The 13,841-nt window shown below is 45.6% G+C and overlaps 1 protein-coding gene across 1 annotated transcript; it reads right to left on the bottom strand.

The window, feature by feature from the left end:
* Positions 1-4,265: 4,265 nt before the first annotated feature.
* On the bottom strand, positions 4,266-13,552 carry LOC131735548 (phospholipid-transporting ATPase ID-like; the record flags this gene model as incomplete). Its single annotated transcript, XM_059021598.1, has 14 exons — positions 4,266-4,778; positions 4,918-4,959; positions 5,094-5,342; positions 5,694-5,824; positions 7,203-7,341; positions 7,522-7,755; positions 7,944-8,027; positions 8,915-9,138; positions 11,042-11,225; positions 11,393-11,540; positions 11,945-12,050; positions 12,405-12,516; positions 12,709-12,873; positions 13,437-13,552. Coding segments are annotated over 14 exons (2,048 nt in total), but the record flags the coding sequence as incomplete, so codon positions are not given.
* Positions 13,553-13,841: the final 289 nt, after the last annotated feature.

Genomic DNA, 13,841 nt, shown 5'->3' with positions numbered 1-13,841 from the left:
AACGCATTTTCCTTCAATTGCTTTAAGTTGGTTCACTTGACAAAAGCCTGCACGCTTGCTAAGCCACAATGTCTTTAGAGCATTTTACAGCCCCCTCGAGGTAACAGAGTACATGAGGTCGAACCTGCCTGTCACTCAGGACTGGGCCAGTCTACCTGAAACACTTTGCATTATCAGCGTTTACCGGGTTATAGGAGATGATGTTCTGTAAGGCTTCCCTTTAAACTGGATTTTAGCAGACTTTTTTTTTTCCCCCCCAAAGCGACTTCCAGAGACTAGGGAGGGTGAACTATGAATCATCACCAACTGCTGCTGCTGCTGCAGAGTCACTTCCAATAGGAGCTTGTTTGTTTTACGTCTCATCCGCAGGACGGAGCACAAGGAGGTGAAGTGACTTGCTCAGGGTCACACACACACACACAGGGAGTCATCAAGCCCCTTTTCTTTAACACAGGACCACCAAGCCTATAAAACACAGAGATCTCCCTCATCCTGCATTAAAAACAAGTTCAAAAACATTATTTTTATTTTTTATTTTTTTGTGCAAATGGGGAAGAAGGAAGCCAGTGGGAGGGAGAGCCGAGTGTTTTTCGTGCTTTTCCTTTTTGTTCCCTCTGAAATGTGCAGCGGCTGCTGTTTGAGAACTTGCACAATCATTTGTTTTTGAGTCAGAGACAACCAGGTCTTGAGCAACTGAGAGTTTGTTTTTAACATACAAACACGCAGACACACACACGGACACACATGCATAGACACGCGCAGACACACACACACTCGCATAGACTCACCCAGAGACATACAGACTGACCCCCAGACATGCGCATAGACACACACTTTTGTTAATGTTTATGAGGTCTTTGCCTATAGTCCCGTATTGCTTTCTTTACAAATACTTTTTTTTTTTTTTTAATTTAGTAAATCGCCAATTATTTTATTATTTTCTCCCAATTTGGAATATCCAATTATTTTTAGGCTCAGCTCACCGCTACCACCCCTGCGCTGACTCGGGAGCGGCGAAGAGGAACACACGCTGTCCTCCGAAGCGTGTGCCGTCAGCCACCCGCTTCTTTACACACTGCAGACTCACCATGCAGCCGCCTCAGAGCTACAGCGTCGGAGGACAACGCAGCTCAGGGCAGCTTACAGGCAAGCCCGCAGGCGCCCAGCCAGACCACAGGGGGCACTGGTGCGCGGTGAGCACTCGGCCAATTGTGCGCCGCCCCCTGGGAGCTCCCGTCTACGGTCGGCAATAGAATAGCCTGGACTCGAACCGGTGACCTCCAGGCTATAGGGTGCATCCTGCACTCCACTCGGAGGGCCTTTACCAGATGCGCCACTCGGGAGTCCCCTTCTTTTAAAATGCTTTTATCAGTTTGAAATATAAGTCAATCCTACGTGCTCTTAATGGAGATGCGGTCAGGTTTTGGTACCTTGTGGGTTTTTTGGTTGTTTTTTTTTTTTTTTGTGACCCTGTAAGCACTACAAAAACATACATTGCAGGCATTCCAAAAACATTCTTGAGTTTCGACAAAATACATTCTAAAAAAAAAACTTCTCCTAAATATGGCCTGACAGCTACAGAGATGGATCCTAGAAGCTTGATCGAGCTTCAGAATACTCCGATTATTAACTGGACAGAGAGAATAGACAGACAGACAAGACATGAAGGTTAAAAAAAGAAAAAAAGAAAATCTGAAACAAAACACACACAAAAAGTGGAATGCTGAAGAGAATTTTGTTATCACATGTGAAAAATTCAAATTCCACTGCACTGAAATCATTTTTAAATAATTAGTCCCACAGCTCCTGCAGAATCTTGTTGGCAGAATCGCAAACTGAATACCAACAAAAAACAAAACTTCATCTGTCACTATTAAAACACACTGCTGTGCAAAATGAAGACATACTAACTTAATACAGTCAAAAGACCTTGAACATAAGAAAGGTTCCAAACGAGAGGAGGCCAGTCGGCAGTCGAAACGTTTGCCATGCAAGACATCACTTTTCTTTTAGCATTGCAAAAAGAAGGATTACACCCACAAGTGTCTGCTTTTATTAATTGTACCAAGTTGAATATTTAGGATATTTTTTTGTGGGTAACCTTGTTACATAGTTTTTATATTAAAAAGAAAAGAAAGAAAATGTTTCTGCATTCTGTTTTATATTTAGCTTAGAAATTAATGTTTTTAATCATCGTTTCTTTTTTTAAATTATTTGTATATTTTCTGCTGGAGGCCACACCTGTTTGAACACCGCACTGACTTATTTCATAACATATCGTGTCACATTTAGTAAAATCGTCTGTTTCCTCTTTTAGCGCGCGACCGCAGGCAGAAATACCCTGCGTCCCTGAGGGATGCTGTGTGTGTGTGTGTGTGTGAACGATGCTGTGTGTGTGTGTGTGTGTGTGTGTGTGTGTGTGCGTGAACGATGCTGTGTGTGTGTGTGTGTGTGTGTGTGAACAATGCTGTGTGTGTGTGTGTGTGTGTGTGTGTACGATGCTGTGTGTGTGTGTGAATGATAAAACACCACACACCGTACCCCAGAGACAGCTCCAGCATGGTTTATAGGGTCCTCATTATACATAATTTTAATGAGGACCCTCTATATCATGAGCACAATAACTGCCTTGAAAAAGAAAAACTAAAAAAAAAAAAAAAAAAAAAAAACCCAAAAAATCATCCAACCTTTTCTCCAATGTTTCAGAGAGGGTTAGAATTTAATTCATTGTAATTTATCAAAGTGATATTTAACCTGAAAGAACTTGAAAAAAAAAAAAAACTCAAAGTTTTCCAAATTTTGCATGTCCGATCCTAGTGTCACCTCACCTGACAGAAATCCACCCACACTACCAGCGCACACTTCAACTGAAAACTAGGGGCCGCTGTTGTGCAGATAGACAGCCTGTTCTCAGTCAATTTCCAAAGCTTCTCGGGCCACCCTAGCAAAGTACAGCATCTCTGCTCCTACCAAGAACAGAACCACACAAGCATATTATTAATGAGCCATTCAGCAGACACTTCTATCCAAAGCGACTTACAGAGACTAGAGGGGTGAACTATGCATCATCAACAACTGTTTGTTTTACGTCTCATCCGAAGGACGGAGCACAAGGAGGTGAAGTGACTTGCTCAGGGTCACACACACACACACAGTGAGTCAGTGGCTGAACCGGGATTGAACTGGGAACCTCCTGGTAACAAGCCCCTTTTCTCTAACCACTGGACCACCAAGCCTAATTCAAAGGCCATTCTCGTTACCTTAAAAAGAAATGAATTACTGCAAGGAAAAAACAAAAAAAGAGGAGAAGGTTATTGTGAATCAGAAGTTTATTTTGTGCATTCTCTCTCAGATCGCTGTTGGCTTTATTTATTTCAGACAGGACAGCACTTCGTAACGCGTTCCTTCTTTGTTGCGTTATGCTTGTGGAGCAAAGTCACATTTTTTTAAATTTCAGTTTCAGTCCAGAAAGCCGTGACAGGTTTTTCAAAGTCCTTTGTCTTGTTTCTGTGCTTAAAAAAAAAACCCCAGCGGGTCAAGCTGCAGACAATAACTGTCGCGTTATTTAAAAAAAAAAAAAAAAAGAAAAAACACAGAACTCAATATGTCCCAGGGGGGTTATTGAAGAGATTTCCATATTAGTTATGCTGCTGCTTCTCGAGTACAAACTATTAAAACATCCATTCGAATCCTTATTATCGAAGCGTAGCGATCCTTCACTATATAGATGGTGCTTCCACTGGCAGGGGGGGAGGGGGGGAGAGTAGCTGGCACCCCCCCTCCCTGCCCCCAGAGGGGTACCCCGAAAGCGGGGGTGTTTGTGGAAGCGCGGCGGGCGGGCCAGTCCAGGGTTCGAGACGCCAATGTGGCGTAATAAATCAATCCTGCAGACAGACTGGGTACAGAACAGAGCAGATGAGCGACTCCCCTCAGCATTCTCACCGAGAACAAGATGCAGAGAAAGGGTTTGGGTTTGCTCTTTATTATCTTCTTTTATTTACAGTTCAGTCCAAAGCATTGGGCAGGGGGCGGGATTGGAAACAGTTCACTGGGTCTCCTTACTGGTTTACCAAACCCCCCCCCCCCCCCAGTTTCTTGCAGAGGGGTAGAGGGACAGACAAAGCAACGTTCTTATCGAGAACGATTCATATTGGCTTTATCTACATATATATATATATATATATATATATATATATATATATATATATATACACATATACATATATATATATATATATATATATATATATATATATATATATATATATATATACACATACATATACACACACACATTTTATATCTATATATATATATATCAATACATACAGTGCTCACGTTAACGCTGTACGTCGGGAGCCACAGTGTAGTTAAGAGAGAGATCCACGCAATTCTGTTCCTCCTTATAAAGAGAATACAAAGTGCTTTGTGTAGAGCCATTGAGAGCCACGATCTCACCGCCTTCTAACCCGTTCCACGGTATAAACGTGCCTCCTTATAAGGCGTGAGCACTGTACAGACTCACATAGGAGATATACTTATATACACACATATACATATGTATATACACACACACGCGCACGCATGTTAGTTCGTTAGTCTGTTGTATTTTCACGCACTGTTCAGAACCCTCTCTCTCTCTCTCTCTCTCCTGTAGATTTGGTTCATTCTTTGACTGCGCACTCCTCTGTAATGGAGGCTGGTCCCGGGGCGCTGGCCCCCCCTGCTGGTCCTGTCGCTCCTGTCTCCGGGGCTTCGAGCGGCACTCCGCCAGAGACCTGCAGAGAAGAGGAACAGAGGAACAAGGAAGGCTGAGTCGTTTTAAATGGTAAATAAGTCCTTTTTTTTTTTTAATAAAAATGTAACAGATATATATATTTTTTTTTTTGGGGGGGGGGGGGGGGTTCAGTTTGTTACCTGTGAGGCTTCGGCTCCTTGAGGGGACGCACCGGCTGAGACCTGCTGATAGAAACACAGACACACATCAACACCACAGTGTGGCCAGGGTGCTGTGTACTGCACTCTATAGTACTGTAGTGTACTGTATAGCTGTGTACTGTACTGTATTGCAGTGTAGTGTGTCCCTGTGTTACCTGTGCTGCGGGGCTCTCTGTCCCTCTCTTCTTCCTCAGAGTGTCGATCCAGCTGGCGCTGCTGCGGCCAGTGAAGCTGGACAGCGCCAGGGAGCTCAGCCTCATGTTCTTCCCTGAGGTGATGAGCTCCCCGAAGCCCTCCTGGTGTGAGAAGGCGTACCCCGTCCTGCGGGAGCCCGTGCGCCCCACGATGCGCAGCCGGCGGCCCTGGGGCTTCTGCTTCTTCCGAACCAGCTGGGTGTAGCGAACCTGCCGGGGCACGCAGAGACAGGAGCCCTTAGAAAAGAGTGCCACAGTGACAGCATAGCCAAGAGCACCACAGTGACAGCACAGCATGGTGCGATCAAGCACAGTGAAAGCATGGTAAACTAACAGCTTACTGTTGTGAAAGCATAGCATCGTGTAAGAGAGGTGTGGTAAAGCATAGGGAAGCATTGTAAAGCACAGAGAGGTGTGGTAAAGCATAGGGAAGCATTATAAAGCACAAAGAGGTCTGGTAAAGTACAGCATATTAAAAAAAAACCTGGTAAACTAACTGTTATAAAAGTGTCCCACAGTAAAAGCATCGACTCTGCGGCTGTGCCGTGGCGTCTCACTCACCGTGTCTGAGAGCTGCGGCTTCAGGTCCAGCTTGAGGAAGCGGAAAGTCACCACAGGCACGATGCACACCACAGTGGAGAGCAGGATCGTGAACCACACCGCGGGCTGAGCAAGAGTGTTCTGAGCGTTACCTGTGGAGGAGAGGAGAGGAGGGAGCGAGAGAGAAGAGCAAGCAGGGTTAGATACAAAGAGAGGAGGGAGGGAGAGAGAAGAGCAAGCAGGGTTAGATACAAAGAGAGGAGGGAGGGAGAGAGAAGAGCAAGCAGGGTTAGATACAAAGAGAGGAGGGAGGGAGAGAGAAGAGCAAGCAGGGTTAGATACAAAGAGAGGAGGGAGGGAGAGAGAAGAGCAAGCAGGGTTAGATACAAAGAGAGGAGGGAGCGAGAGAGAAGAGCAAGCAGGGTTAGATACAAAGAGAGGAGGGAGGGAGAGAGAAGAGCAAGCAGGGTTAGATACAAAGAGAGGAGAGAGAGAGAGAGAGAGAGAGAGAGAGAGAGAGAGAGAGAGAGAGAGAGAGAGAGAGAGAGCGAGAGAGCAGGGTTAGAGACTCTACAATGGCCCTGCTCACAGTCCTGAATCCTGTTCTTCAATGCGTGTTTCTAAATTATTATTTATTTCTTAGCAGACACCTTTATCCAGGGCAACTTACAACTGTTACAAGATAACACATTATTTTTACATACAATTACCCATTTATATAGTTGGGTTTTTACTGGAGCAATCTAGGTAAAGTACCTTGCTCAAGGGTACAGCAGCAGTGTCCCCCACCTGGGACTGAACCCACGACCCTCCGGTCAAGAGTCCAGAGCCCTAACCACTACTCCACACTGCTGCAATGTTCGCTGGCTGCCTTTATCTCATCAGGTTGAGAGTGTGCTCCCTTCTCGCTCACTCTTTGGTCTGCCAGTCACACGGACAGTGCGCGAGAGTGAACACACACACACACACTGTCAACGTGATTAGAGGCAGCCACCCAACGCTTCGTAACAGGTTACGTGGCATTCAATCTAAATTAAGAAGCAAGTGAGGAAACAGCTGCTTGGGTTTGTGATGATTTCATGCTGCTTTTCTGAGACTCTGTGGAGATCAGCGATCCACACAAACCCAAGCAGCTGTTTCTTACTTCACTCTGAACGGTGAATCATCCCGATCCATGCAAGCGACCCTCACCCTGACTGTCAGCTCCTGATTTCTGTGGAGAGCTCCATCGCAATAATCTGGTCTTCACTGTGTGTGTGTGTGTGCGTGTGTCAGTGTGTGTGTGTCAGTGTGTGCGTGTGTGTGCGTGTGTGTGTCAGTGTGTGTTGTTGCTGTATGAACTGATTATTCGGGCTGGTAATCCTAGTGACTCTGCAGTAGCAGCAGCAGTTGTTGATGATGCATAGTTCACCCCCCTAGTAAGTCGCTTTGGATAAAAGCATCTGCTGAATGACTAAATGATAATAATAATAATAATAATAATAATAATAATAATAATAATAATTAGAGTTTCAGGAGGTGGGGACTCACCCACGAATGTGAACTGATTGGGGAAGATGTTGAAGAGCCCGTCGCTGTGCATGGCAAACATGATGGCGAAGTACATCGCCACGCTGCCCCAAATGAAGAAGTGATTGATCGCCGTCCAGTAGCCTGTGTCCAGAGCAATCTGACCACCCAAATACACAGAGAGAGAGAGAGAGAGAGAGAGAGAGAGAGAGAGAGGACAGGGTTAGAAACTCACACTAGCCCTGCTGCTGCTGCTGCTGCTGCACCCAGTCCTGGGCTCCCCTTCTGGCCGCATGAACAGCTCCTATCAGTAAAACCTACGCGAGGCGCGGCCCGTTACCTGCACGCTGACCACGATGACCAGCGAGGTTGCCACGGTGACGGCGAAGGACTGGTAGTCGGCGAGCTGCGTGACGTCGTCGGCGAAGACCCCGTACGACACGAAGAACAGCACCACGGAGGTGTAGATGCCCTGCGCGATGCAGATGAAGAACTCACGCTTGTTGAAAAGGAGGTTCAGCTGCCCCGGCTCGTACAGCTTGGGGTACTCCAGACTGCGCTGCTCCGGGACGTCCTGAGAGAGAGGGGAGAGAGGGGGTGAGGGGGACTCTGAAATAGAGAGGGGAGTGAGGGGCTGGTACAGCTTGGGGTACTCCAGACTGCGCTGCCAATATGCTTTTAATAAAGTATTACTTTATACTGTAGTATTGATGAAACCAATAATAATAATAATAATAATAATAATAATAATAATAATCTTACCTGGTCAAAAATCCCCATGGCCAGGACTGGCAGCGACGTGTACACAATGTTATAGAGTGTGATGAAGTACTGATCATAGACAGTCTGCAGGGAATGAGAGAGAGACACATCATCACTGGAGAGCTGTTCTCCACAGAGTCCAAGAAAAGCAGCATTGATCACCACAAACCCAAGCAGCTGTTTCTTCACTCGTTTCACTCTGAACGGTGAATCAGCCCGATCAACACCAGCGACCCTCGCCCTGATTTCTGAGGAGAGCTCCATCGCAATAAAATCAAATGAATCGGTTTGCGTGGCTCTTACAACAAAACAAAAACAGAACACACACCTACAGCTCTGGCCAAAAGTGTTTCACCCTAGAAAATGAACTAATTGACCTGTATTTGTATATAAATAATACATGGATGAAGGCTATATTTGCATCCTGAGCCATTCTAAAAAAAAGGCATAATACCACAGTAGTGACGTCAAAAAGTGATATTTCCTCTAGAGGAAAATATACTTGAACTTTGACCCATTCGACTCCAAGACCATCACTTTCAATTCAAACACAAAATGTCTCGTTTTCAATCACTCGACAACACCCATAGTACAGAAATGTTAATTAATGATCAACAAAATGAGAATATGTTTTAAAAAAAAGATGCAAAGCTGGTACATTCGTATCTCAGAGAAACGGATAACGACACAGAACGTCTGTACAGCACTGAAACATGACGTTTAAAAAAACCCAACTGTACTGCTGAACCTCGTCTTCTTTAATATCAGCATCACAAGGGTATCCATGTATTATAAAAAATAAGAGATGGGCCTCTTCAGTGAGTTACAGGTGAATTACAATCTCACTTTTGACCGTAGCTGTGTATAAATCTCACTTTTGGTCGTAGCTGTATGTAAATCTCACTTTTGGTCGTAGCTGTATGTAAATCTCACTTTTGGTCGTAGCTGTGCACCACTGCTTGTTTTCTCACCTGCGCAGAGAACCCGCAGAAGAAGCCAAACCAGAAGTGCACCATGGTGAAGGCGAAGTTCTTGTAGAAAAAATAGCAGAGGAACTTGCACATGCGCAGGTAGGACCAGCGGCCGTGCACCAGCAGGAGGCGCTGCAGGGACTTGAACTGGGAGAAGGTGTAATCTGAGGCCAGCACTGCCTGGATCCCCTCCTGACCACTGATACCCACCCCAATGTGAGCCGCTGAGAGAGGGGAGAGGGAGTGAGGGGAGAGAGAGAGAGAGAGGGAAAGAGAGGGGAGAGGGGGGAGGAGGAGGAGAGAAGAGGGGAGGGGAGAGAAAGAGAGAGGGGGAGAGATAGAGGGGGAGAGACAAGGGAGAAGGAAAAGGAGTGGGGAGAGGTGGAAAAAAGGAGAAAAAATGGGAGGGGATATAGAGAAGAGAGCAGAGGGAGGGAAAGAGGAGAAAGGTGGTAGAGGCAGGGGAAGGAGAGAAAGAGAGGGAGAGAGAATAGATAACGGTAAATAAACTTACTCCAAAACTACTTGTGTGCACAGCACACACGTGTGAAAATGCAATCTGACAGCGGACAGGGCGACTCACACAGGTGTTACAGGGCAGCATAGGGTTACAATGCAAGCTTCATATTTAAATAAAGTGTAGTTTACAGTAAGTTCTGAAGTAAACCGCTGAGACTGCCGCGCAATTCATCGGGTTTCTAAATCTCTGAGGACTCAAAAGAAGAAGAAGAAGAAGAAGTCTCAAGATGATGTTCCACAATCCCCAGATAGATTTTTTTTTCTTTTGTTGTTTAGCTGATGAGTTTTTTTTAGTTTAGTTTTTTTGCTGTTGCACAAGAATTGAACTTCTCTTACAAAGGTCATTTTCTGCTGGTTACGAATGCACTACCCTTGCACTACTAATGTCATTGTAGACATTACAACTTGCTGTGATCCTAACTTTCTGCATCATGGTTCATATTGTATTATAGTACTGTTATTATTATACATAGGGGGGTGACCTGGCAGCAGATCACATAGCATCCTAGTTCATATTGTATTCTAGTAGTGTTATTATTATACATAGCATCCTAGTTCATATTGTATTCTAGTAGTGTTATTATTATACATAGCATCCTAGTTCATATTGTATTCTAGTAGTGTTATTATTTGCACTTGCTGTAAACTACACTGTATTTAAATATGAAGCTTGCATTGTAACCCTGTGCTGCCCTGTAACACCTGTGTGAGTCGCCTGGGATAAAGACGTCTGCCAAATAAATAAATAATAATAATAATAATAATAATAATAATAATAATATGAAACCTGCTGCAGGGGAGTATAGTGGAGGCGGTCGTACTGAAGCACGCGTGTCACACTGTATATATTTGTTCCATAAATCTCAAGAACCACTTATCTGATTGTCATGAAACTTGGTACTAACATTATGTTCATTTACATTTCATTATGTCTCAATCCTAAGATTCTAGGTGATACAAAACTTTTGGCCAGAGCTGTAGAGGGTGACAGACAGACAGACAGACAGGCAGACACACAGGTAGACAAACAGACGCGACCAGTGCAAAAGAGCCTCCATTTTGAACGAGGAGCCTTTATTATTATTATTATTATTATTATTATTATTATTATTATTATTATTGTTATTATTATTATTATTCTTCATAATAAATTAGTCATTTAGCAGATGCTTTTATCCAAAGTGACATACAGAGACTAGGGGGGTGAACTATGCATCATCAACAACTGCTGCTGCTGCTGCAGAGTCACTTCCAATAGGACCTCGTTTGTTTTACGTCTCATCCGAAGGACAGTAACAAGCCCCCTTTCTCTAACCGCTGGACCCCCAAGCCTCCTCTTTACTGACGTGCGGAGAAATGACTGACAGGTTTCACATCCCCAGTCTCTCACGGTCACGCGCTGGATCACCACGATTGCATAAGAGCTTTTCTAGATGAGAGTAAAAAATGTGTCCTGCTGAAGTGGGAAGTGGGTGCCGTTTGTTTTGGGCATAATAATAATCATAATATATAATAATCCTCCCCTTCCTCCCCTCTCCCTCACCCATGTCATTGGCTCCTCTCATCCTCCCCTCTCCTCTCCACTCCCCTCCCCTCTCCCTCACTCACTCTTGATCATGCTCACGTCGTTGGCTCCGTCCCCGATGGCGAGGGTCACGGCCCTCTTGTATTTCTTCACCAGCTCCACCACCTGTGCTTTCTGCAGGGGGGTGACCCGGCAGCAGATCACAGCCTTGCAGGCACAGGCTGTCTCCAGGAACTCCAGCTCCATGTCAGCCTCCAGCGCGTGGGCCTGGAGAGACACACACACACACACACACACACACTCACATTAATATGAATAGGAACTGTGGATGCGAGTCCTCACCAGGCTGCGATTTGCTTCGACACACACACACACACACACACACACACACACACACACACACCCCAGTATGAATTGCGGATGTGTGTCCTCACCAGGCTGTGTCCGTTGATGATGAGGGCGTACTCCCCGGGTATGGCCTCCAGCACGGAGCTCCCTTTGGGGGGGTCCAGCTTCTCCTGCTGGTAGGGGAAGCCGTTCCCCAGAGTGCGAGTCGAGTCCATCATCTTCTCTCTGGCTTTCCTGGAACCACAGCGAACACAGACGTGGCTAACAGGGATTCCAGTTTAAACCAGTCACTCACACAAACCCATCGACACGGATCCCAAGTTCAACCAGTCACTCCATAGCTATTAAAACACTCAACAGTGCCGGCATTAGAAATGCTAAAAGAAACTTAATAAATTAAATTTCGACTAGAAGTCTTTCTCAGTGTCTGATCAAACTTATTAGTCAAAACGTTAGTCAATGAATTTACACTGAAGACACCGAGAAAAACTTCTAGTGGAAACGTTTGCCATTGAATTTACACTGAAGACGCTGAGAAAGACTTCTAGTGGAAACGTTTGTCATTGAATTTACACTGAAGACGCTGAGAAAGACTTCTAGTGGAAACGTTTGTCATTGAGTCTGAGTATTTCTCCTACCTCAGTTCTTCTCGAACCTCGTGCACGGTGCGTCCCGTCACAAAGAATACCTCCGTCATGTCATCAGTCAGCATCTTACACGAGTATCCAATATTCACAGCAGTCTCTGAAACACACAAACGTGTTCAACTTTAACACACAGCACAGCACAGTGAAGAGAATGAAGCAGTCCCCTTCTCAAAGCACAGTGAAGATAATGAAGCAGCCCCCTTCTCAAAGCACAGTGAAGATAATGAAGCAGCCCCCTTCTCAAAGCACAGTGAAGAGAATGAAGCAGCCCCCTTCTCAAAGCACAGTGAAGAGAATGAAGCAGCCCCCTTCTCAAAGCACAGTGAAGAGAATGAAGCAGCCCCCTTCTCAAAGCACAGTGAAGAGAATGAAGCAGCCCCCTTCTCAAAGCACAGTGAAGATAATGAAGCAGCCCCCTTCTCAAAGCCGGGTGTGTCTCGGTGTCTCTCACCCTGCTTGTCTCCGGTCAGCACCCAGATCTTGATGTTGGCCAGCGTCAGGATTGCGATGGTCTCCGGCACCCCCTCCTGCAGCTTGTCTTCGATTGCCGTGGCGCCCAGCAGCTACAGAGGAAACAGGAGAGCAGGACAGCATGGGGGCTGAGCACATGGGAGCACTGGAAACACGGGTTGCATAGTATTGTGTAGTGTTGCACTCACACCATCATGTCCTGTAGTTTTAAAACACCATACAGTACTGATTCACAGATGGTGTGGTGCTGTGCTGTGCTGTGCTGTGCTGTGCTGTGCTCATACCATCATGTCCTGCTCTATCTCCTCGTACACGGCTGCCAGCCTCTCCTCCCGACAGTCCACAGCCTTGCTGGCTCTCTGCAGCCGCTCGGACCAGGCCTCGTACTCACTCTCCTCTAGGTCCTTATAGGCCAGGAGCAACGTACGCAAGCCATCCCCCGCGTACTCCTGAGACAGAGAGAGGGAGGAGAGAGAGAGGGAGAAAGGATAGACGGGAGAGAGAGAGAGAGAACAGATTTACAATGCTTCAGTCAAGGAGACAAACACTATATAAAAAACACAAAAATCAGGGAAGGTTAAATCACCAAGGGACATAAAAAAAACAATCAATAAATACAAAAAAATAATAATACAAACACAAAAATCACTGAGGGACATAAAACAAAGAATTTTTTTTTTTAAATAATAAAATCAGAAAGACAAAAAAAAAACATCTTAAAGTTGCTTAAGTTTGCCAATGGATATATGTATATTTTAAATCAATTAGGAACAAAAAAAAAAAGAAAAAAATCATTGAGGGACAAAAAAAAAAAAAAATCAGGGCAAATAAAATAATATACATACAGGTCATTCCACAAGCCAGCCAGCAGGGGGCTGTGTTACTCCACATAACAGGTACAGGGGATGAATAACTTTAAATACAGGGAGCGGGAAGCAGGGAGCAGCAGTAGTGTATGCCGGGGCAGGGTACAGGGAGCAGGGTACAGCTGCAGGGTAGTGGTTTGACTCACATTGAGGTGGTCAGTGGTGATGTTCATGAGGTCCTGGTTGCAGGGGTGCAGTCTCTCAAACAGGAGCGTGTCGGCACCTTTACAGTACAGCCTGATCCTGCCCTCGGGGTTCCTGACTGAGAGAGGAGAGGAGGGGGGACAGAGAGAGAGAGAGAGAGAGAGAGAGAGAGAGAGAGAGAGAGAGAGAGAGAGGGAGAGAGAGAGAGAGAGAGAGAGAGAGAGAGAGAGAGAGAGGAGAGAGAGGAGAGAGAGGGAGAGAGAGAGAGAGAGAGAGAGAGAGCAGAGAGAGAGAGAGAGAGAGAGAGAGAGAGAGAGAGAGAGACAGAGAGGAGAAGAGAGAGAGAGAGAGAGAGACAGACAGACAGACAGACAGAGAGAGAGAGAGAGGCAGAGAGAGGAGAGAGA

The sequence above is a fragment of the Acipenser ruthenus genome, unplaced genomic scaffold (assembly GCF_902713425.1).
Source record: "Acipenser ruthenus unplaced genomic scaffold, fAciRut3.2 maternal haplotype, whole genome shotgun sequence".
NCBI classification, from domain to species: Eukaryota; Metazoa; Chordata; class Actinopteri; order Acipenseriformes; family Acipenseridae; genus Acipenser; species Acipenser ruthenus.
Note: the sequence above shows the minus strand (reverse complement) of the source record. Positions and strands in the feature narration are given on the sequence as shown.